The sequence below is a fragment of the Notothenia rossii genome (assembly GCF_949606895.1).
Source record: "Notothenia rossii genome assembly, chromosome: 5".
In the NCBI taxonomy this organism is placed as follows: Eukaryota; Metazoa; Chordata; class Actinopteri; order Perciformes; family Nototheniidae; genus Notothenia; species Notothenia rossii.
This window is the reverse complement of record NC_136903.1, coordinates 71722401-71739774: the sequence shown is the minus strand read 5'-3', so window position 1 is coordinate 71739774 and position 17374 is coordinate 71722401. Positions and strand designations below refer to the sequence as shown.

The window sequence follows — 17374 nt, the reverse complement described above, 5'->3', positions numbered from 1 at the left end:
GTCCACAGGGGAGCGGTGTTTCAGACAAATCCCCGCCCACACCCTTCACCCGGAAACACAATCACGAAGGGTCATCTCGCATCTCGCTACCAACATGGCGGTGAATCTCACAGACCTCTCCCTGCCTCAATTGGAGGGACTCAAAACCCAACTAGATCAGGTAATATGTGTGTAGTGTGTTCGTATTAAATGTCGCTGTGCTCTTTTATATTGTCTTTATGTGGGCGATTATCTGAATGAAAACGGGAGGGCGTGGGGGGGGGGGCGAGCTAGCACATCTGAAGCTAACGGAAATTAAATACCCAGAGCCTGGTGTGCAAGCTGAACATGTTAACGTGATTTGACTTTCCGGCATTGTTTAACACATGTAGACAACAGTAAATAAAATAAAAAGTGACATGAGGTGGGAACACATGTGGTTAATAAGTACGTTTTAGCTATATATGGCTTTGGACAGGTGGGTTCGCTTGGTGTATCTTCTCTAATGTCTGTTGTTTTTGTACATGTGAATGTTTTGCAGGAGGTTGAGTTCTTGACTTCCTCAATAGGTCAGCTCAAAGTTGTCCAGACGAAATATGTTGAAGCAAAAGACAGTATGAACGTCATGAACCAAAAAAATAAAGGTGAGTATTAATATGACTCTGGATCTAAATCACTGAAAGTTAATGGTAAGGACTATACTGGCAGTAGAAGTCAAAAGCAGAAGATAGAGGGATGTTTCAAATGCGTCTGATAAAATCTGACCAGTCACTGTTTAGAAATAAATATAAAAAGTGAAGAAAACCTCTACACAATGTTCAGGTTGTATTAAAGAGCATAGCATCAGAAGGCTATTGGCTCTGAAGATTTCAACATATTGACACAGGCAGACATGCATACAATATTTGACCACCTTAGGAATATTGAGAGGAAATGTAGCTGGGGGACAAAGATGCACCTTAACAGAGTTACTGGAGTGACTGGCTAATTGAGGACATCTGTGGATCTTAATTTGCTTTGATAATTAATACTACACTCTTCTTGATGTTGAAATGTGATGAGTACAGCTGTCAAACTTTTCAAGACTTTCTCTCACTAACGTAAAAACGGTTCTCTTGAATTGGCCCACTCATTCTGTTGCAAAAGTATGTGCTTTAAACATGCATTATATTTTATAAGGTGTAATGTCAGTTTGATGAAAGTGTTTAATATCATCCACTACATCTGCTGCTGAAGTCAATTTTATTTTTTTTTCCTTTCTCTTTATTCTCATACAGGAAAAGAACTGCTCGTGCCACTCACCAGCTCTGTATCCTTTGTTTTACATTGTAAAAATATATATTTATCTTGTGATGTGATTTAAAGGAAGTTGTGTTACTTGAGATGTACAGACTTGTCCTTAACGTTTCTTCTCAGATGTACGTCCCTGGATCATTAAATGATGTGGAAAATGTGCTAGTGGATGTTGGGACAGGCTACTATGTTGAAAAGGCAAATATATTTGTATTTGATTGTCCATAAATAATTTGATGCTGAATAACTTGTGTAAAAATGTAATGTAAATGATTCTCATGTAAAACATTTAAACTCTCAACTTGTCTGTTAGAATGTGGAAGACTCAAAACAATTCTTCAAACGCAAGATAGAATTCCTCACAAAGCAGATAGAGAAAATTCAGCCAGCGCTTCAGGAAAAACATGGAATGAAGCAAGGTAAGTTACATTTGTATAGATATGTCTTCTTTTTTCACGTTGTCATTGCAATTTCTTAAAAGGCATGTCCAATGTATAATTTGAAATAATTGTATACTAAGTACTATAATTATTATGCATAGCGGTTTATAAATCAAATGATTACAAAGCTATTTTCACTAGATTTCCAGTGAGACTTTCCCTAAAATATACAAGGATTATTTTCTTTAACACTGAATAGCAGAATATTTTACACAAATAAAATGAATGTATTAATACATATGCTTCCAAAAAATATCATTTCCAGAAAACAATATTTTATTATGACAGTATCTCACAGACTGTGTATTCACTGTGCACATGTTGTTCTTTCTTGCAGCTGTGATTGAAGTAATGAACGTGAAGATCCAGCAGCTGCAACAGAACCAGCAGTCGGCACCAATGATTGGGCCCGCCAAGGCTTAATGAGAACACCTGTTTGAACTCTAAATGTTTGGGATGGATTTGTATGTTTCTGTGCAAATTACTCACATCTACTGTTGTAGGACAAGTAAATGCCCTCCTCTTATCTGAATAAATCAGTTTGCATGTCATGTTAAATACTGAAGAATGAAGATGTTTTTGTTTCTACCTGAAATAAGTGCACCAAACCGGTCACCAGTAGAGTATTAGTAGGCTATTGTCACAGTAAAGCAATCATGTGTACTTGGCTTTTTTTTTTTTTAACAATTAAATTGGGTTTTCCTTTAGTTTGCAAAAATTAAAGAGGTCACTGCAGTCAAGGAACATTGTTTGTCTCATTGTGTATTCATCAGTGTGCTTGACAATCAATTGTTGTGCTTATTAATTTGTGATTTTCTTGGAAAGAAAAGTAAGTTAACTACATAAGATGTATTGACCTACATACAAAGGTGTTTTCACTTAGTAGCTATTTAATTAAACTGCCCGGGTTAAAGCAGTACAGAGATAAACTGAGAATTACACGAGTCTGTAGACATCCATACTATCCTCTGATCAGCCACAAGTTTAATCACCTGTATGTTATCAATTATGTAAAGCCTGTAAGGCATAAGTGAAGTGCAGAGTTGACAACACTTGTTTAGCGTGTAGTGACTAGTCTCCTATTCAAATTATTCCAGCAAAAACAGATTAATTATATCACAACTGTTTCTATCAAGACTTGCACATCGCAAACTAGTATTAACCTTTTATCCTGCATTAATTTATGCAGTGATCAGCCATCATACTAAAAGACATTGCTTTTCTTTGCAATATCCATTTCAAGTCCACTCACTTAAGGCTACTACTAGTAACTTTTTGCACACAAAAATGATGTATAACATTTATTTAAGTCATTATGCATAATACTTTTTATTTTTATTTAGCTGATTACAGAACATTTTGAATTAAGGACATTTAATTTGAGCCTAAAAGAGTATTTAAAGACGATTCTAATTCCAGTGGATACATGTTATTAATCAAATATACTTACTGTAAGTACTGTACACAAGTATTTATTTTTTATTTTACTCTACACTTTTACAGTAACATTTATGAATACTTCTTCCAATGTTGGGTATTATTCTAATCACCAGGATTGAACACTAACTAAATAAATGTTAGTACTCTACTTAAGTACAAATTGAGTCACTTGAACTTTACTTGTATTTCAATTTTTACTACACAACATTTCAAGAGGAAACGTTCTACATTTTACTCCACTACAGTAATCTCACAGCTTTTGTAACTAGTTACTTTTCAGACTTATATTTCTACATAAAAAACATTATCCATTCATAAAAACAAAGCATTATTTTTTTTCACTGTCAAACAGTCAAAGGATTTCAAATGGATCAAAGTGGCTCCACCTGAACCAACTACAGCAAAACAAAACAAAAGGGGTATTTCAGAATTAGAATATGTTTTATAATCATACTTTTAAGTACATTTTACATCATTTAACTTAACTACGTTTTTATTCGCATTAATTTGCAGTGGATTATTTCCAATCTGGTTTTCCTACTTTTACTGTAGTAAAGAATCCGAACACTTCTTGCACCACTGGGTAATATTACATATAATTCACAAGGTCTGTGAATGCACCGCCTCGACTGCAGCGGTGACCTCACATAGGGTCACAGTTGCTACGCCGCGTTAGCTTCGCTGTTGCCGGGTGTAAGGTGGAGGCGGAGTGCAGCCTGATGGTCGGGACGGACGGGGGCAGACAGAGGACGCAGCTGTCACATGCTGGATGTTCGGTGACTTGGAGCTGACCTACGGGATGAGGAAGAGATCTTAAAGAACATAATTCTTTAAATGGGGAAACGCTTTTTATGTTAACGTGAAACCAGTCGTCATCCGTTAGAATATTTCAAAGTTGTGGATCGCACGTACGCACTGTTTGGACTGGAGCACGTTCGGTCGTTTGAATAACGTTACCGGGGAGACGGTAGTTGCGACGACGGACGACTAAGCTCTAAATACGTGGGGCCAGTAATTTTTTTGAACCTTCGTCGCAGAGAATAAAACCAACACGGGATTAGATCTGCTGGAGCTGAGGAAGACATTGTAAGAAAGCGAGGATCGAAGCAGCATGGTGAGTTTTGGGCCTGGAAGAGGCAACGTTAGCTAACATGCGACAACCTGTTTGCGTCCTTCTTCACGTTTGTAGCTCGACCTAACTGTAGTAACTTCACTCTAAAACTGGAAATAATATCATGTTATGCACCACGACTTTCATTATTTACACGGACAGTTAACCAGGCGTTACTGTCAGTCTGTAAAACAAATAAGCTCAGGGGTGTAAAGTAATGCGGTTATAATATTAACGGTCTACTAGTAAACTTAAGCTAGTAAGCTAAACGAAGGTATTTATGGAGTCGCCAGTCACAATATGGCAGGACTGCGCAACAAACAAGCTTACCCACCAAACACGTGTTTTAGATAAAAATGAATGGGGAAAATTGACACTTCGCCTTATTTCACGTTATGCTAAATGTGTTGTTTAATTCATTTACGTTTCATGTTTGGCGACTACTACGGGTGATTTGTGTTACATGTTAGCTGTTACACAAGTATAGCTAATAAGCTATCAAAGAGTTTCGTGATAAAGGTCATGGCAAAACGACGCGGATACGTTCACTTTGAAATAATAATGCAAAGATGATTTGATACCCATTTAACCACAAACGACTTTTGTTTGGATGCAGCTTTATAATATCCGACCTAAAGAGAAAGGATCTTGCATTTCGTCGCATATGGCTGTGTGGGCACCATGTGCTCTTTCTTCCCGATCCTCAGAGCAACGCTTCTGTGCTTCAATGCAAACCCAGAAATGCTGAGTTATAACCTTATGTTGGAATGCAGGATGTTTTGAAACTTAGATTAGTGTATTGGTTTAATAGAAATGACACAGCACACTCAAGGTTTTGCTAAGGATGACAGGTCAAAACGCCTTGTTCAAGTCACGCTGCTAGGCTGTGAGGCAGAGCTGCGCCATGTATGGTAACATGTGACCGTTGGAGAGGCGAGGCCAGAGTAATGAGGGAGCCAATGAAAACCCAGTCATATGGTTTGTGTGTGAAGAGCTGAGCCCTTGTAAAGGCGGAAAACTAGTTTAAGGGATCTGTGAAGAATCTGCTTCATTCATTGGATTGGCTATAATATATATTAGAGTAATGGAGTCAGTCCTAAAGCTGTTATTTTGAGGCATGATGTTAGCCTTGAACCTTGAGCAGTTTTGACTTAAACGAATGGGTGAATGGCTTGCAACGTGTAAAAACTCCTTTCATACCATTTTCATTACTTGGTAATGGAATACTGTTTTTTTTCCTGAGGTCCTTTTTGGCCTTTCATTTATATATTGACATGGGAGAGTCCTTAATCCACGTTAGGAAACATAGTACAGTTTGAGTACCATTCTTTCCAAATTACAGTGTATTACATACCATCATGTGAAATCTTACTGTTTTTTAAAACAAGAATTTGATCCAAACACTGCATCCGTCTCTAACAGCTATGTTTATTTGTAGCGTTCTCTGAAAGGTGTCCCAAACTTTTTTCTGTGACTCAATGTTTATTCTTATAATCATGCAGGTTACCACAAAGGGAGCCGGTCTGAACCCCAATGCTAAAGTGTGGCAGGAGATCCCAGCCAGCCAGAGCGACGTCCCGGAGGGGACCGAGGATGCTCCGTGGCTGCTGACCTACCCTCCTCCCGCTGAGATGGCCGACGGTATGAGTTCTTTTAGTTCTGTGTGCAGAGAACTTTAGTTTTATCTCCATCTTCCCCTTACATACAGTAAACGCGGACCCAGCACTAAAGTCTGGAGAAAGACTATGTGACACGTAGACATGTATAGTATTATTGATCACAAAACCTATCACAGATAAACATGGCATTTAAGGAAACCGTTGTGGTTATGCAACAAAGACGAAGCATGACAACAATTGTTTAGAGCAATAGATGCTGTTATCTTAACATGGCAGTTATTTCACAAACATTGTTCCTGCTTGCCTCCTATCTTAGGTTACTCAGACGTTCCCTCTTCAGGGGGAAAAGGATGTGATGGTGAATATCCTGACAGCACTGCTGACTTTGCCTCTGTACCTACAGAGGGCATTGTTAATGGCACTGACAACCCTGACTTGGCATATTTAGCCTTTGACCCACAATGCGAATCAACCATAGATGGTGATGCTTGTAAAGAAGAACCAATGTCTGAGGAGAGCCTCAGAGAGTCTTTAAAGAAACAGCTAGAGTTCTGCTTTTCAAGGTGAGTACTGAAGCAATGTTCAAAGTCCCCTTTATACCACACATAGATATTTGCCCTTGAATATTGTTAAATTCATTATTTGTTTTGGCCGCACGTGTTTCACAACGGTTAATAAATCAGTTCTTCAATGGTGTGTATTAGTATGCCCAAAGTGCTATCATTTAATGGTATAATTAACTTATCTTACAGCCATTGTTTACACTTATTCTTAAACATTTTTGAATTGTATGTTGTTTTGACTGTTTGCAGAGAGAACCTATCTAAGGACCTGTACCTAATATCCCAGATGGACAGTGATCAGTTTGTTCCCATCTGGACCGTTGCTTGCATGGAGGACATCAAAGCCCTCACCACTGACTTGGACCTAATCCTGGAAATACTGCGAGGTACCAGTACTGTGGTTCTGCCTGTATTTGTGAGGAATTCTCGCAGATTCATTTATACTTAAGTTTATGGATTGAATCCATACAAAACTTAAAAAAGATTCTCTACTTAAATGAACTTATTGTATTAGAAAACATAGGTGAAATGGGGAGAACAATGCATGCTTTGGGTGCTTTTGTTAGTTGTGGTGGTTCCCTGTCCCACTTAAAACACTTAACAACTTCAGTGTTTAGGGTTTTCTCAACAAGAGTAATTGAATAGAAACACTGAACAGTATTTTTGACCAAAGTGTGTGTGTGTGTGTGTGTATATATACACACAATGTGTGAGACTTCTGTTTAGATTGGTCACCTTGTAGACTGTTCACAACAGATGAGATGGTGTAGTGATCCACTTTAGTTACCAATTAAATAGAGCGAGTCACTGCTAAGATCCCACAACATGATGTTGACACCACAGGGTTTCTGCTGATAGATGGGGATTTTCTTTGGGCCTTTTATCTGTCTGATGTCTTTAGCTTGTCCTTTACAGTTGCACAGCCACTAAAGAAGTCTTTCTTTATCTGGGGATACATCCTACCTATATGTCCAACCCAGAAAGAATACTTTACAGAGGTGGCGGAACAAAAACAGTTTATATATTTAACCTGCCAAACACTTCCCACTCGGAGCTCCTCTCATGTGTAACTAATATTGTTGTTTTTGTTATTTAGTTTTAACATGTATCTGTAAAGTGTCTGAGTAACCTTTTTTAAAGGTGCTTTATAAATGTAAAAGTAAAGCCCCTGACACAAACCAAGTTTAAAAATGAATTTAAGCCCATATATATATATACCAGAGAGAGAAGCCTAGTCTGCAACTGTACGCTGTGTAGGTGTTACTTCCAGATGGTGAGACACGTGTATTAAAGTCTCTCCTCTGTTACAGCCTCTCCCATTGTGCAAGTTGATGAAACTGGAGAGAAGGTTCGCCCAAACCACAGTCGCTGCATCATTATTCTGAGAGAGGTGCCAGAGACTACTCCAGTTGAGGTAAAGAAAGACCCGCCCATCTTACTGTGCAGTAAATCCTTCAAACTGCACCAACATGCTCTTGCTTGTCCACAACAGGATCACACAAATCTGCTGACAAGAAGTCGGGTGTAGACCGTGATGTGCATTACCAGCCTCACTGCATTTTTAAATTAAACTATAGGGATTTATGTGTTGTAGTGTTTATATATATCATGGCTCATTGATAACTTGTGATCTCAGAGCCTTCTGGGTAACCCGATGGGACATTTTGTGTGAATTCATTGTTGGAGGGAGACATGTAATATATGTGCCTTGCATCTCTTCCACAGGAAGTGGAGGCTCTCTTTAAGGGTGAAAACTGTCCAAAAGTGTTGAGTGCTGAGTTTGCACACAACAGCAACTGGTACATAACATTTCAGTCAGACATGGATGCACAACAGGTAAGTCTCCACATTTATAAAGACTATTAGTATGCCAAACATAGCTCTTTAATAATGTTTACAGTAGAACTAATCACTATACGTGATCTGATTCTTTTATTTTTTGCAACCAAAAGTGTCTTACTTGACCTTGGTGCAGGTGCAATATTTGGATTGCACTATTAATTTACTTATGTCCAAGTAACAAGTTTACAGTTACAATAACTACAAATACACCAGTACCCTGACAGTGAAGGGCACTACTGTTTTTTATCTCCCAGATCTAAAAGAAAACAAGAATTTTGAACATTTTGTTCCGTTTCCTTTTGTCCTCAGGCTTACAGGTACCTCAGAGAGGAAGTAAAAACGTTCCTGGGAAAACCAATCATGGTGAGTATTGTCACTGCAATGAATTACCTGTGATTGACTTCAGTACGCTAATCAGTTAAATATTTTTTCAGACTTTAACACTGTTTATAATTGGTTCTGTTTAAGACGCTAGTATGGAACCCAGAACGCCCTGTGTTTCACAAGATTAGACTTGTGTTGTCAGCCGTCGCTACTCTCTGGTTAAGCCGTAGCCTCGGGAGTGACCTTGGGATTTGTGTGCAAAGGAACTTGATAAGCAAGGAGGTGTTTCTCAGAACCCTTACACACCTAGTATTTCCAGAGAGTTTGATAATCCATTCTTATCACAAAGTGAAATTTACACTTGTGTTTCCGTTATCTAATGCATCCTTTTTCAGCTGGACTTTGAATTGACCTTCAGTGCCTTTTGATAAAAACCATTGAGGCTATGACTTAATAACGGTCCTGTCTTAACCCAGGTGATGATCAGTATTGTGCTTGTATTGACCCATATGTACTGTGGCTGGCTGGGAGGAACTTTTCTTCTGTATCTCCCTGCCCCCCCCCCCCCCCCCCCCCCCCCCCCCCTTTCTTTTCCCTAGTCAGTGCAGCGTTGGATGACCTAATGACTGTGAGATTATGAGATCTAAGGGGACTAAAGGACAGATCTTCAAAGCTTCTCATACACTAGATGCGTCAAACATATTTACTCTTGGCAACAAATGATTATCTCTTTTTTTAAAATTATCTTTCTCTGTCTCTCTGTCCGCAGGCTCGCATTAAGGCCATCAACACATTCTTTGGTAAGAACGCCTTCCGCAGTGTGGACTCCAGTGTGTACAGTCAGCATGCCCAGCCCCAGCCTCAGTATGCCTCCCCGGTCTACATGCAGCAGCCGTACAGCGCTCAGCAGCAGTACCCCGTGTACCCGGTGGTCTCTCCAACCTGGAACCCCTCCGTCATGCCTTATTTTGAAACACCACTGGTGAGAACCTGAATGTTTTGTTCAGTATATCTAATAAAGGGAAATGTCAAGGTACTTATATCAGTGAGTGTTCATTGCAGTTAATGTGATTTTTGTTACAACGATATTCTCAGCCTCAGTCCTTTAACTGATTAATAATATATTTGTGTTCAGACTTTGTGACCATATAAGCTATAAGTCTGGATATTTTATACTTATTAGAATAACATGACTGCTTGATTTAACATCCTTTTTATGTGTACAATTATACCAATGTGATTATTTTTGGTAACAATAATGTCATGTTTCAAGGCTTTTATTGTCATGTGTGCATAGCTACAGTGTAGTTATGACAATGAAGATCTTAGGTCACAGGCTCCTCCAACAGTGCAATACAATAAAACAGATAAAATAGTACAAGTAAATCAAATCGAATGTAATAGAAACAGAATGTGATAGAAACTGTGCAGAATAGTCTATATACAGTCATTGGAATATTGATATATGTGAGTTGCAAACTGATGAATGTTATCTATGTTTTTTCAAAAGTTCAGGTGTTTAACATTCTTATGGCCTGTGGGATGAAACTGTCCCTTAGTCTGGTGGTTTTAGACCTCATGCTCGTACTGTCATTTTGAAGTCAGATCTTTGGAAATGTATTCTTTTTTATAACTATTTACTCAATCAAAAAAAAAAATCCACGAAATACATTTTGCAGGTAGTATTTTCTCAAATGTTCTCTCTTACTGCTTTTCTGATTATCCAGGCCCCTTTCCCGCACAGCAGATTCATAAATGGTTACAACAATCCTGGGAATTACGAAGCAAACTCCAGCTCTATCAACACCACACGACCCATGAGCAGGAACCGGTAGGTGCAAGTCACGATGACATGATAAAGTGTTCTTTCAGAGTAGAGCTGAAGGAGGTTAATTCTGCTTCTTCATGGTTGAAGTCTGTAATAAGAAATATGTGTCTTGTGATTCCTAGAAATCATGTTAAGGGCAACCCAAGGCCCGGAGACATGCCCCCTCTTGTGAGCCTGATGGAGGGTCTGTCTGGTCCCTTGAGTCCACAGCCCAGTGAGACCTCAGGAGCGCTGACTGGCACCGCTTCAACAACAGCCGCTGTACCCTCCTTCAGCTTCAAAGACCTTTCTCCACACGCCTCCATACCCAATGGGTATCTGAACGGAGCTGCCCGGGGCCGGTGAGGAAATATTCTCTTGCTTATTAACACTATGAAGATAAAGATTTGCAACCAAAATTTGACAAACTAATGCTGAGGTGTATGTGATGTGTTGTGAATAATTTCAGTTTTTGTATCATGTCCTGTCACTCTTTTCACCATGACATTTTATATTCTCTAGACTCCAAATAGTAAATCCAACTCTTTTTTTGCTTTCATAGTCAGTTTCAGGAAAATTCCACTCATTGCATTGCGTGTTGTTTATTGAATGTTAATGTTAGATTGATATGAATACCCATCTAATGTATAATAATGTTTTTTATTCTAGGAGAGGTATCAACAGAGGCATGAGGAGAAGAAGAGAAGATGAACATTCCCTGGTCAGCAAATTTTCCTCTTTTACCCCATTATTTTTTAAGTATATTTTCCTGTGTAGACCGATGAGGTCCTGATGGTATCTCCTATTCAAACGTTTTTCAGGCATAATAGTATTTTTATTGCAAACTTCACGTTTTACTGAAACTGTATTTTAATGACAGAAGCCTGTCCCTGGGATGGAGGCCAAGGCACAGCCTGCACCGAAGTTTGACCTGGAGGCTTCAAGCTTCCCTCCTCTGCCGGGGTCTGTGGTCAGTATGCGGGGAGATGCTATGCCAGAGGTGCGCCTTTCTGATGTTGTGCGCGGCCTAAAGGTGACCAACAAGGTAAAAAGATTCTCTTCCTTGATACCTTTTACTCTGATGACTCGTATACTTAGCGTTTATATCACAATTGTATGAATGCACATCATTTAAACTTCTTTGTGGTTTTAGCCTGTGAGCCAAGAGGTTAACGAGACTCGTCTCACAAACAAGTCTGAAGATGCTGCCGTCACGCCGGAGCCTGTTACCCCGGCTGCTAAACCTGCTCCTGTGACACCGCTCGCAATGGCACCTCCAGTCTTAAGGTAAAGTTTACTCCAAGCTAAAATGTTATAGACAAAGGGTCATATACCAGGAAAATTACTCACCTTTTACGTTTTTTTTGTTTAGTGTTTCTCCTACGGTAGGCGAAGAGGAAAAAGCTGAGCCTCCTATTCCAAAGGAAACGGTCTCCCCTTCGGTGCAGCCTGCCTCCCCAACAGCCTCTGAACCGGCTCCCCCCTCCTGCAGCCAGTCTGACCCTACAGAGGCCCCTTCCCCATCTGCTCCAACATCTCCAACATCAGATCTGGTAAGGCCTGCCTTTTGTGTCATTAGCTCGTAGCAACCTCAGCTTATGGGTCATTCCAAGACCCTCTTAGATTTGATTATTGTAGGAAATTACATAAACAGTTTATATTCTTATATGTTAGAATAGAGGTAGAAAACAAGTCAGATGTTGAAAAAAAAAAAAAAAAGGACTTTTCGAAATATCAATGCAGCATAATTTACTTCTCTGCCATCGATGCAAGTGGTCATTTGTAAATGGGGTCATTTAATACTTCAACTAGTCCTGTTTTTATGACATATGTGGCAGGGTTTCCATTAGAATTTTTTGCCGGTCAACATGCCCATTAAAGTTGAAATCTTCCGGACAAAAGAAGAAAAGTGCCGGTCAAATGTCTTCTTTGTTATGTATTAAGCTTTAAAACAAACTGATATGATTCGATATGAACCTGTTAAGCCCGAGAGCCCCTGCGGGGTGTTTTTTCAGGAAACTGTGTCTCAGGGCTTCTTAATATTTTTAAAAACCTATTAATGTGTCATACCCATTTAACGGGAAGAAACTCAGCTAACTGGCAATACGAACCATTTTTACCGAAACAAAACACAAGTCTCACAAGAAGCGTCTAAATGAGCCCTGAGCAAAAAAATGCTAACGCACTTAGCACAGAACTCAAGGTAAGAATACCCTTATTACTTATCGTAACTGCACATACAATATATCAGATTAAAGCTGAGATTCCACAGATGATATAGGTATTAGTATATTCACTGAGCGTTCAGAACTCGCGACAGCGGAAGCAAACACAGACGTCACAACACGTAGCATTACGGAGCATTCACGGGAGATCGTCTCACCTTAGCTGTTATTCTGATCAAAAGTCGTGTTCAATTGCATTAAAACGATAAAAACGCTGCTGAAGGTTAATCCAATGTGTCTGTGTCCCTTTGAAATGATTACTGATAATCCATCATTCCATTTTTATGTCAAAAACAGAGATTTCATATTAGCTGCTAATGATAGCCACCAGAGTGTATCGCAGCTTCCGGTTCCGGGGCATTCTGCCTGCGCAGCACTCATTCACCAATGGGTAATGTTTAGATGGATTGAGGAACCCCCCCTCTATTGGCTCTAACGGTTAAAAATAGGTGTCAAACATCAAAATCGAACAAGGGGGGCAAGAGATATGGAAAATCCAGCCAAATGACCCAGAAGTGTTTTTTTTCTTCTAAATCTCTCTAAAAAGGTCAAATGTCACTTGTTTTGCATCAATCTTGATACAGGGTACTTATTATATGTTATAGGTTGGATTCCTAAAGCTTTTAGTCTACTATCCCATCATTCAAGGGGGGTTTTCACTATAAGTAATTTTGTTTTTTGGACGGACATTATAATTTACATGTTTTTACTATGTTCAATCTGAATTGACTTTAAAATTAAAAAAATATATATTGATTCTGACTTTTCTACATCCAACTCACAGGTTTATCATTGCTTTGAGAAAAAAGATTATTAATTTTCCCCTTTTTAGAAGTGAAGTTATAGTCATTTGTTTTAGGAATGTAATTTTTGAGCCTGAGACCTGAAAAACAGGCTCAGGGCTTAACAGGTTAAACAAACTAATTACAGTCGATTAACTACATTATTCAAAAGTGTACAGTAACTTATAATAACAAGGGAATAATAAACGGAGTACTCTCTCCCTCTCCTGGCGGCCCGTCAGTATCATGCGGATCCAGTAATGAGTGACCCGACAGTAAAAATAAACATCTATAACTAGTTTAGGTTGCTTGAGAGGTAATTAAAATAGCTAAGTGTGATTTTCTAACCTGAAGTTTTCTAACCTGCATGTGATCATGTAGAGCTGCTTGTCGACTCGTCAGCAGGAGCTGATCTCTCTCCTCTTCCGTCAGATTAGACTTCACTCGCGTTTATGTCCATATCGATCAGATCCAGCTAGTTCTAGCTAATTATATGACTATTGTACCTGCTTATCAAGACACCTAAACAATAAGCGTCGCTATGCAACTGGGTGAGGCCGCAAAGTATAGCGCAGCATTATGCATTTGTTTACATGCCCACAGGAACCCCGAGGCATTAGCAACAGATCAACGCACAATCAACCCATACAGGACATCTCTTTCTCCACATGAAGTGTTAGACATTAGAATTGACTATTCTTGTCTGTCACATACTCTTCTCGTTTGTCACATAAGTGGCGCAACTGATGCGGTATTGCGCTAAAGGAAAATTATTTTGACCGGACATTTTGACCGGAGAGATTTAGATAAGCGGTCTTCAGCATATTTTACCGGTCAAAGTCCGGTAATTACCGGCTAACTGAAACTCTGATATGTTGTACGTTTGGTGTTGTTTGTTTATGTCTTAATTTTAAATGTTTGCCCATTGTGTTCTCACCAGGGGGCAAAAAAGCTGAGCTATGCAGAGGTTTGCCAGAGAATGGCCAAGGACCCACCAGCAGCACAGACGCCCTCTCCCTCCCCCCCTGCCTCCTCCGCTGGCCAACCCCTGCAGGAGCTCAAGGTCAACAGAGTCGAGGAGCATCGGCCCAACTCCAGGCGCACTACAGAAAACCGAGAGAAACACGGAGACAGCCGCCCCCCTCGTCAACCACTGCGCTCCTTCAGAGGGGCGAATGGCCAAGTACGACCTGGAGGGCTGAAGACGCGGGAGAATCAGAGAGGCTTGAGTAATGCTGGCAAACCTTTCTCCCCACAGCGGGGAGCCGCCAGACGCAGTGGCAAAGAACAGAACATTCCCCCAAGGTCACCAAAATAACTAAAGAAAAGGGAACCAATAAACATGGACTTTAACAGAAACTAAAACTATATATGTAAATATATAATATATGTAAATACACAGATGAATATATTTCATTTGACAGACTTTTTCAATTAATCTAGTTGCAGACCTGAAATTATTAAGAAAGACTTAGTAGTTATACCTTTTTGAGGTTAAATGCATCTATTCTGCTGAAGAATGGATACAAAAAAAAAAATACTGTACTTAAAATTATATCACAATGAAGTTCTGAAAAGATGCCTCGTCAAACGGGCTAATTCTGTATTGTGTGTGTGTTTGCGTTTTAGGTGAGAGATGGATCCTGTTATTTTTCAAATATAAGGTAGTCTAACATCTAAAAAGCTCTGCCAACACCCGAAAGGACTAAGGCACATCTTCTTCTCCGCATGTTTATTGTTGGCATATTCATCTTGAGCTTTCTTGTCATATTTGTTTTGCGTTGAAATCAAGGATCTATGATTATTTATAGAATAGTGAATTGAATCCTTGACGGAATCGTAGAAACAGGACTGCGATTCACTACTGATTTTAACTTTGAATTTATGAGTAGTTGACTACTGAATACTGTTTGTCGATCCACAAATAATTCTTGTGAAAACAAACTTACATGGATTCAGAAAATTGTGGTGTGTAAGGATTAGATTTTTGCGATGCAGATATTAGATCAAAACCACTGACATTTGAACTAAGCCCTGTAGTAGGGCTGCTTCTTTAATTTTTCTACAGGAATTAATTTGTGATTTAACTAGTGTTTTAAACCCTTTCTTGTAAAAATTGTATTTTTGAATACTCATGAGTTAGTGATCATCTACCTACTGTTTCTGAGGATTATTAAATGTAAGCAGAATGAATGTCTTAATGTTTTTATCTAATGTCAGTAATGCTGTTGTGTGTCTCTGAAAGCTAGATGACAGGGTTCGGTGGCTGATTTTGGTTTAAGGCCCAGATTCTGTTCTAGCTAGTTCTTAATTTTGATTATCTTGATTTTTTTTTTTTAGAGTAGGATGGTAAATCATGAAGTATGAGCTGTTTTTTAATCTGCGACTAGCATTTGCATGATAATTACTAAAACAAATTGGATGATCTAAGGATCTCAGGATGACAATTTGAGTTTGTGGCTTCCTGTTGATGAACTGTTTTAATGTTGATGCCATGGCCAGTGTCTAAACTTGATTTGGGGACATTGAGTGCCTGCATCATCTGTTTTGATTTAATAGATGAGACTTCAGACGAATGTATTCCTTTTGGCAAAAAGATACACTTTTGAGTTTGATTTTGTAAATGTCTATGTATCAGCTTGCCTTGAGCTTGTGTGTGTGTGTATATACAGATTTATTTTTGGGTTAATTTCCTTGATTTTTCTGCTGACGTGTTTAATTTTCTATCAAGTCATGTTTTTTTCATGTTATTGAATTTAAGTGTAATATTGGTAAATGTGTGTGTAGATTGATCTGAGAAAAGATACTTGGATATGGATATCTGAGACGGATATATAGAAGTAGGAAACATGTTTCATAGAAATGCTCAACTTAAGCTTAAATGTCTTTCGATTTTGTGTTTTCATTTCAACAAAAATAGTCGGTGATGTTGTACATGGAAATGAACAACAGATGAGTAAGGATAAGAATTACAGATGTTCAGCATCGGGGGTTAAAAACATTTATTTTTGGAGTTCTAATCGTTTTTGTTTTTTTAAGTTCTCAGCTTGTAGGGACTGCAATGTAAATTATCGTGTCTTGTAATCAGCAGTTAAAATGTCATGTCCTTGTAAATGTGTATGAAAGATATTGCTTCTTCAAACTACATGGAACAATAATATCAAACCAAACCCCCAGTGCCTTTTTAACAGTGTTTAATTACAGTATAAAGAGTGCAAGAATTGTGAACACATCAATTTGTCGGACTAAATAAGGCTGGTTAATTGGTTGTAAAGATCCTGCATTATCTGTGTATGACACTTGGGTACACTAGTTCCTCCCCAATGTTAATCTCAGTTTATTGTGGGTGCAGCTGCAGGGCTGGGGCTGGTTGGAGTTCAGCTTAATGTGTGTGTGTGTGTGTGTGTGTGCGTGCATGCCTGTTCATCATATGTCTATGATACAGTTGATTTTGTTAGCTTGTCAATGCAGTTTTAGACCTATTATAGAATACTGCTTGTTACTCACAAGGAAACAAATTACAGCCAAGTACACACTGGTTTAATAAGTGAATATGTTATCGCTAAGCCTAAGGTATGAAATAAAGATTTATTTTTAAAACAGCCGTGTCTTGTACATTGTATGTTTGCATCACATTATGTTGGTGAAGCAGATACGATTGAAGTTTCACATACATTGGATGTGAATATCATAACTACCAGACACCTAATTGGTGACCGCTTGTTTTCTTCTATTTAAAACTAGAATTGTTTTTCTTTTAATAGGCAAAACTGCCAGGACAGACATGCACATTGTCACTGTCCTGCCACACCAGAAAGGCAGTGTCAAAGGATTTCTACATGACATCTGCCAAGTAACTATCCAGAAATAGACAAACTTTATGTAAGTGTTGTGATTCTGAGCATATTTGGTTTTAGACTATTGAGCGAGTTTGTAGAGAGTTCAGTGA

General features: G+C 38.8%; 2 protein-coding genes across 3 annotated transcripts; both read left to right on the top strand.

Moving 5' to 3' along the window:
* The first annotated feature begins 2 nt into the window (after positions 1–2).
* pfdn5 (prefoldin 5) lies at positions 3–2452 on the top strand. Its single transcript, XM_079679788.1, has 6 exons — positions 3–160; positions 521–623; positions 1257–1288; positions 1396–1470; positions 1586–1691; positions 2050–2452. The coding sequence occupies exons 1-6, from the start codon at positions 95–97 to the stop codon at positions 2133–2135; spliced, it is 468 nt and encodes a 155-aa protein (XP_079535914.1). The 5' UTR covers positions 3–94; the 3' UTR covers positions 2136–2452.
* A 1356-nt stretch (positions 2453–3808) lies between these two features.
* Positions 3809–17027, top strand: larp4ab (La ribonucleoprotein 4Ab; the record flags this gene model as incomplete). Of its 2 annotated transcripts, XM_079683396.1 has the most annotated exons (15): positions 3809–4266; positions 5766–5904; positions 6199–6445; positions 6695–6831; positions 7756–7859; positions 8171–8281; positions 8597–8650; positions 9381–9593; positions 10339–10442; positions 10562–10780; positions 11088–11139; positions 11299–11463; positions 11572–11705; positions 11791–11971; positions 14366–17027. In XM_079683396.1, 15 exons carry the CDS (start codon positions 4264–4266, stop codon positions 14741–14743), a joined length of 2241 nt encoding a protein of 746 aa, XP_079539522.1. In that variant the 3' UTR covers positions 14744–17027. The 2 variants fall into 2 exon arrangements, with proteins under 2 accessions (XP_079539522.1, XP_079539521.1); XM_079683395.1 differs by lacking the exon at positions 3809–4266 and having other exon boundaries at positions 5760–5904.
* Between the last annotated feature and the right edge of the window lie 347 nt (positions 17028–17374).

What these genes read in the sequence shown, in the direction of transcription:
- pfdn5 (XM_079679788.1), top strand. Translation starts at nt 95, where the DNA reads ATGGCGGTGAATCTCACAGACCTCTCCCTGCCTCAATTGGAGGGACTC. An exon ending in TCGTGCCACTCACCAGCTCT is followed by an intron (nt 1,289 to 1,395) that starts GTATCCTTTGTT and finishes GTTTCTTCTCAG; the next exon opens with ATGTACGTCCCTGGATCATT. An exon ending in AAAACATGGAATGAAGCAAG is followed by an intron (nt 1,692 to 2,049) that starts GTAAGTTACATT and finishes TCTTTCTTGCAG; the next exon opens with CTGTGATTGAAGTAATGAAC.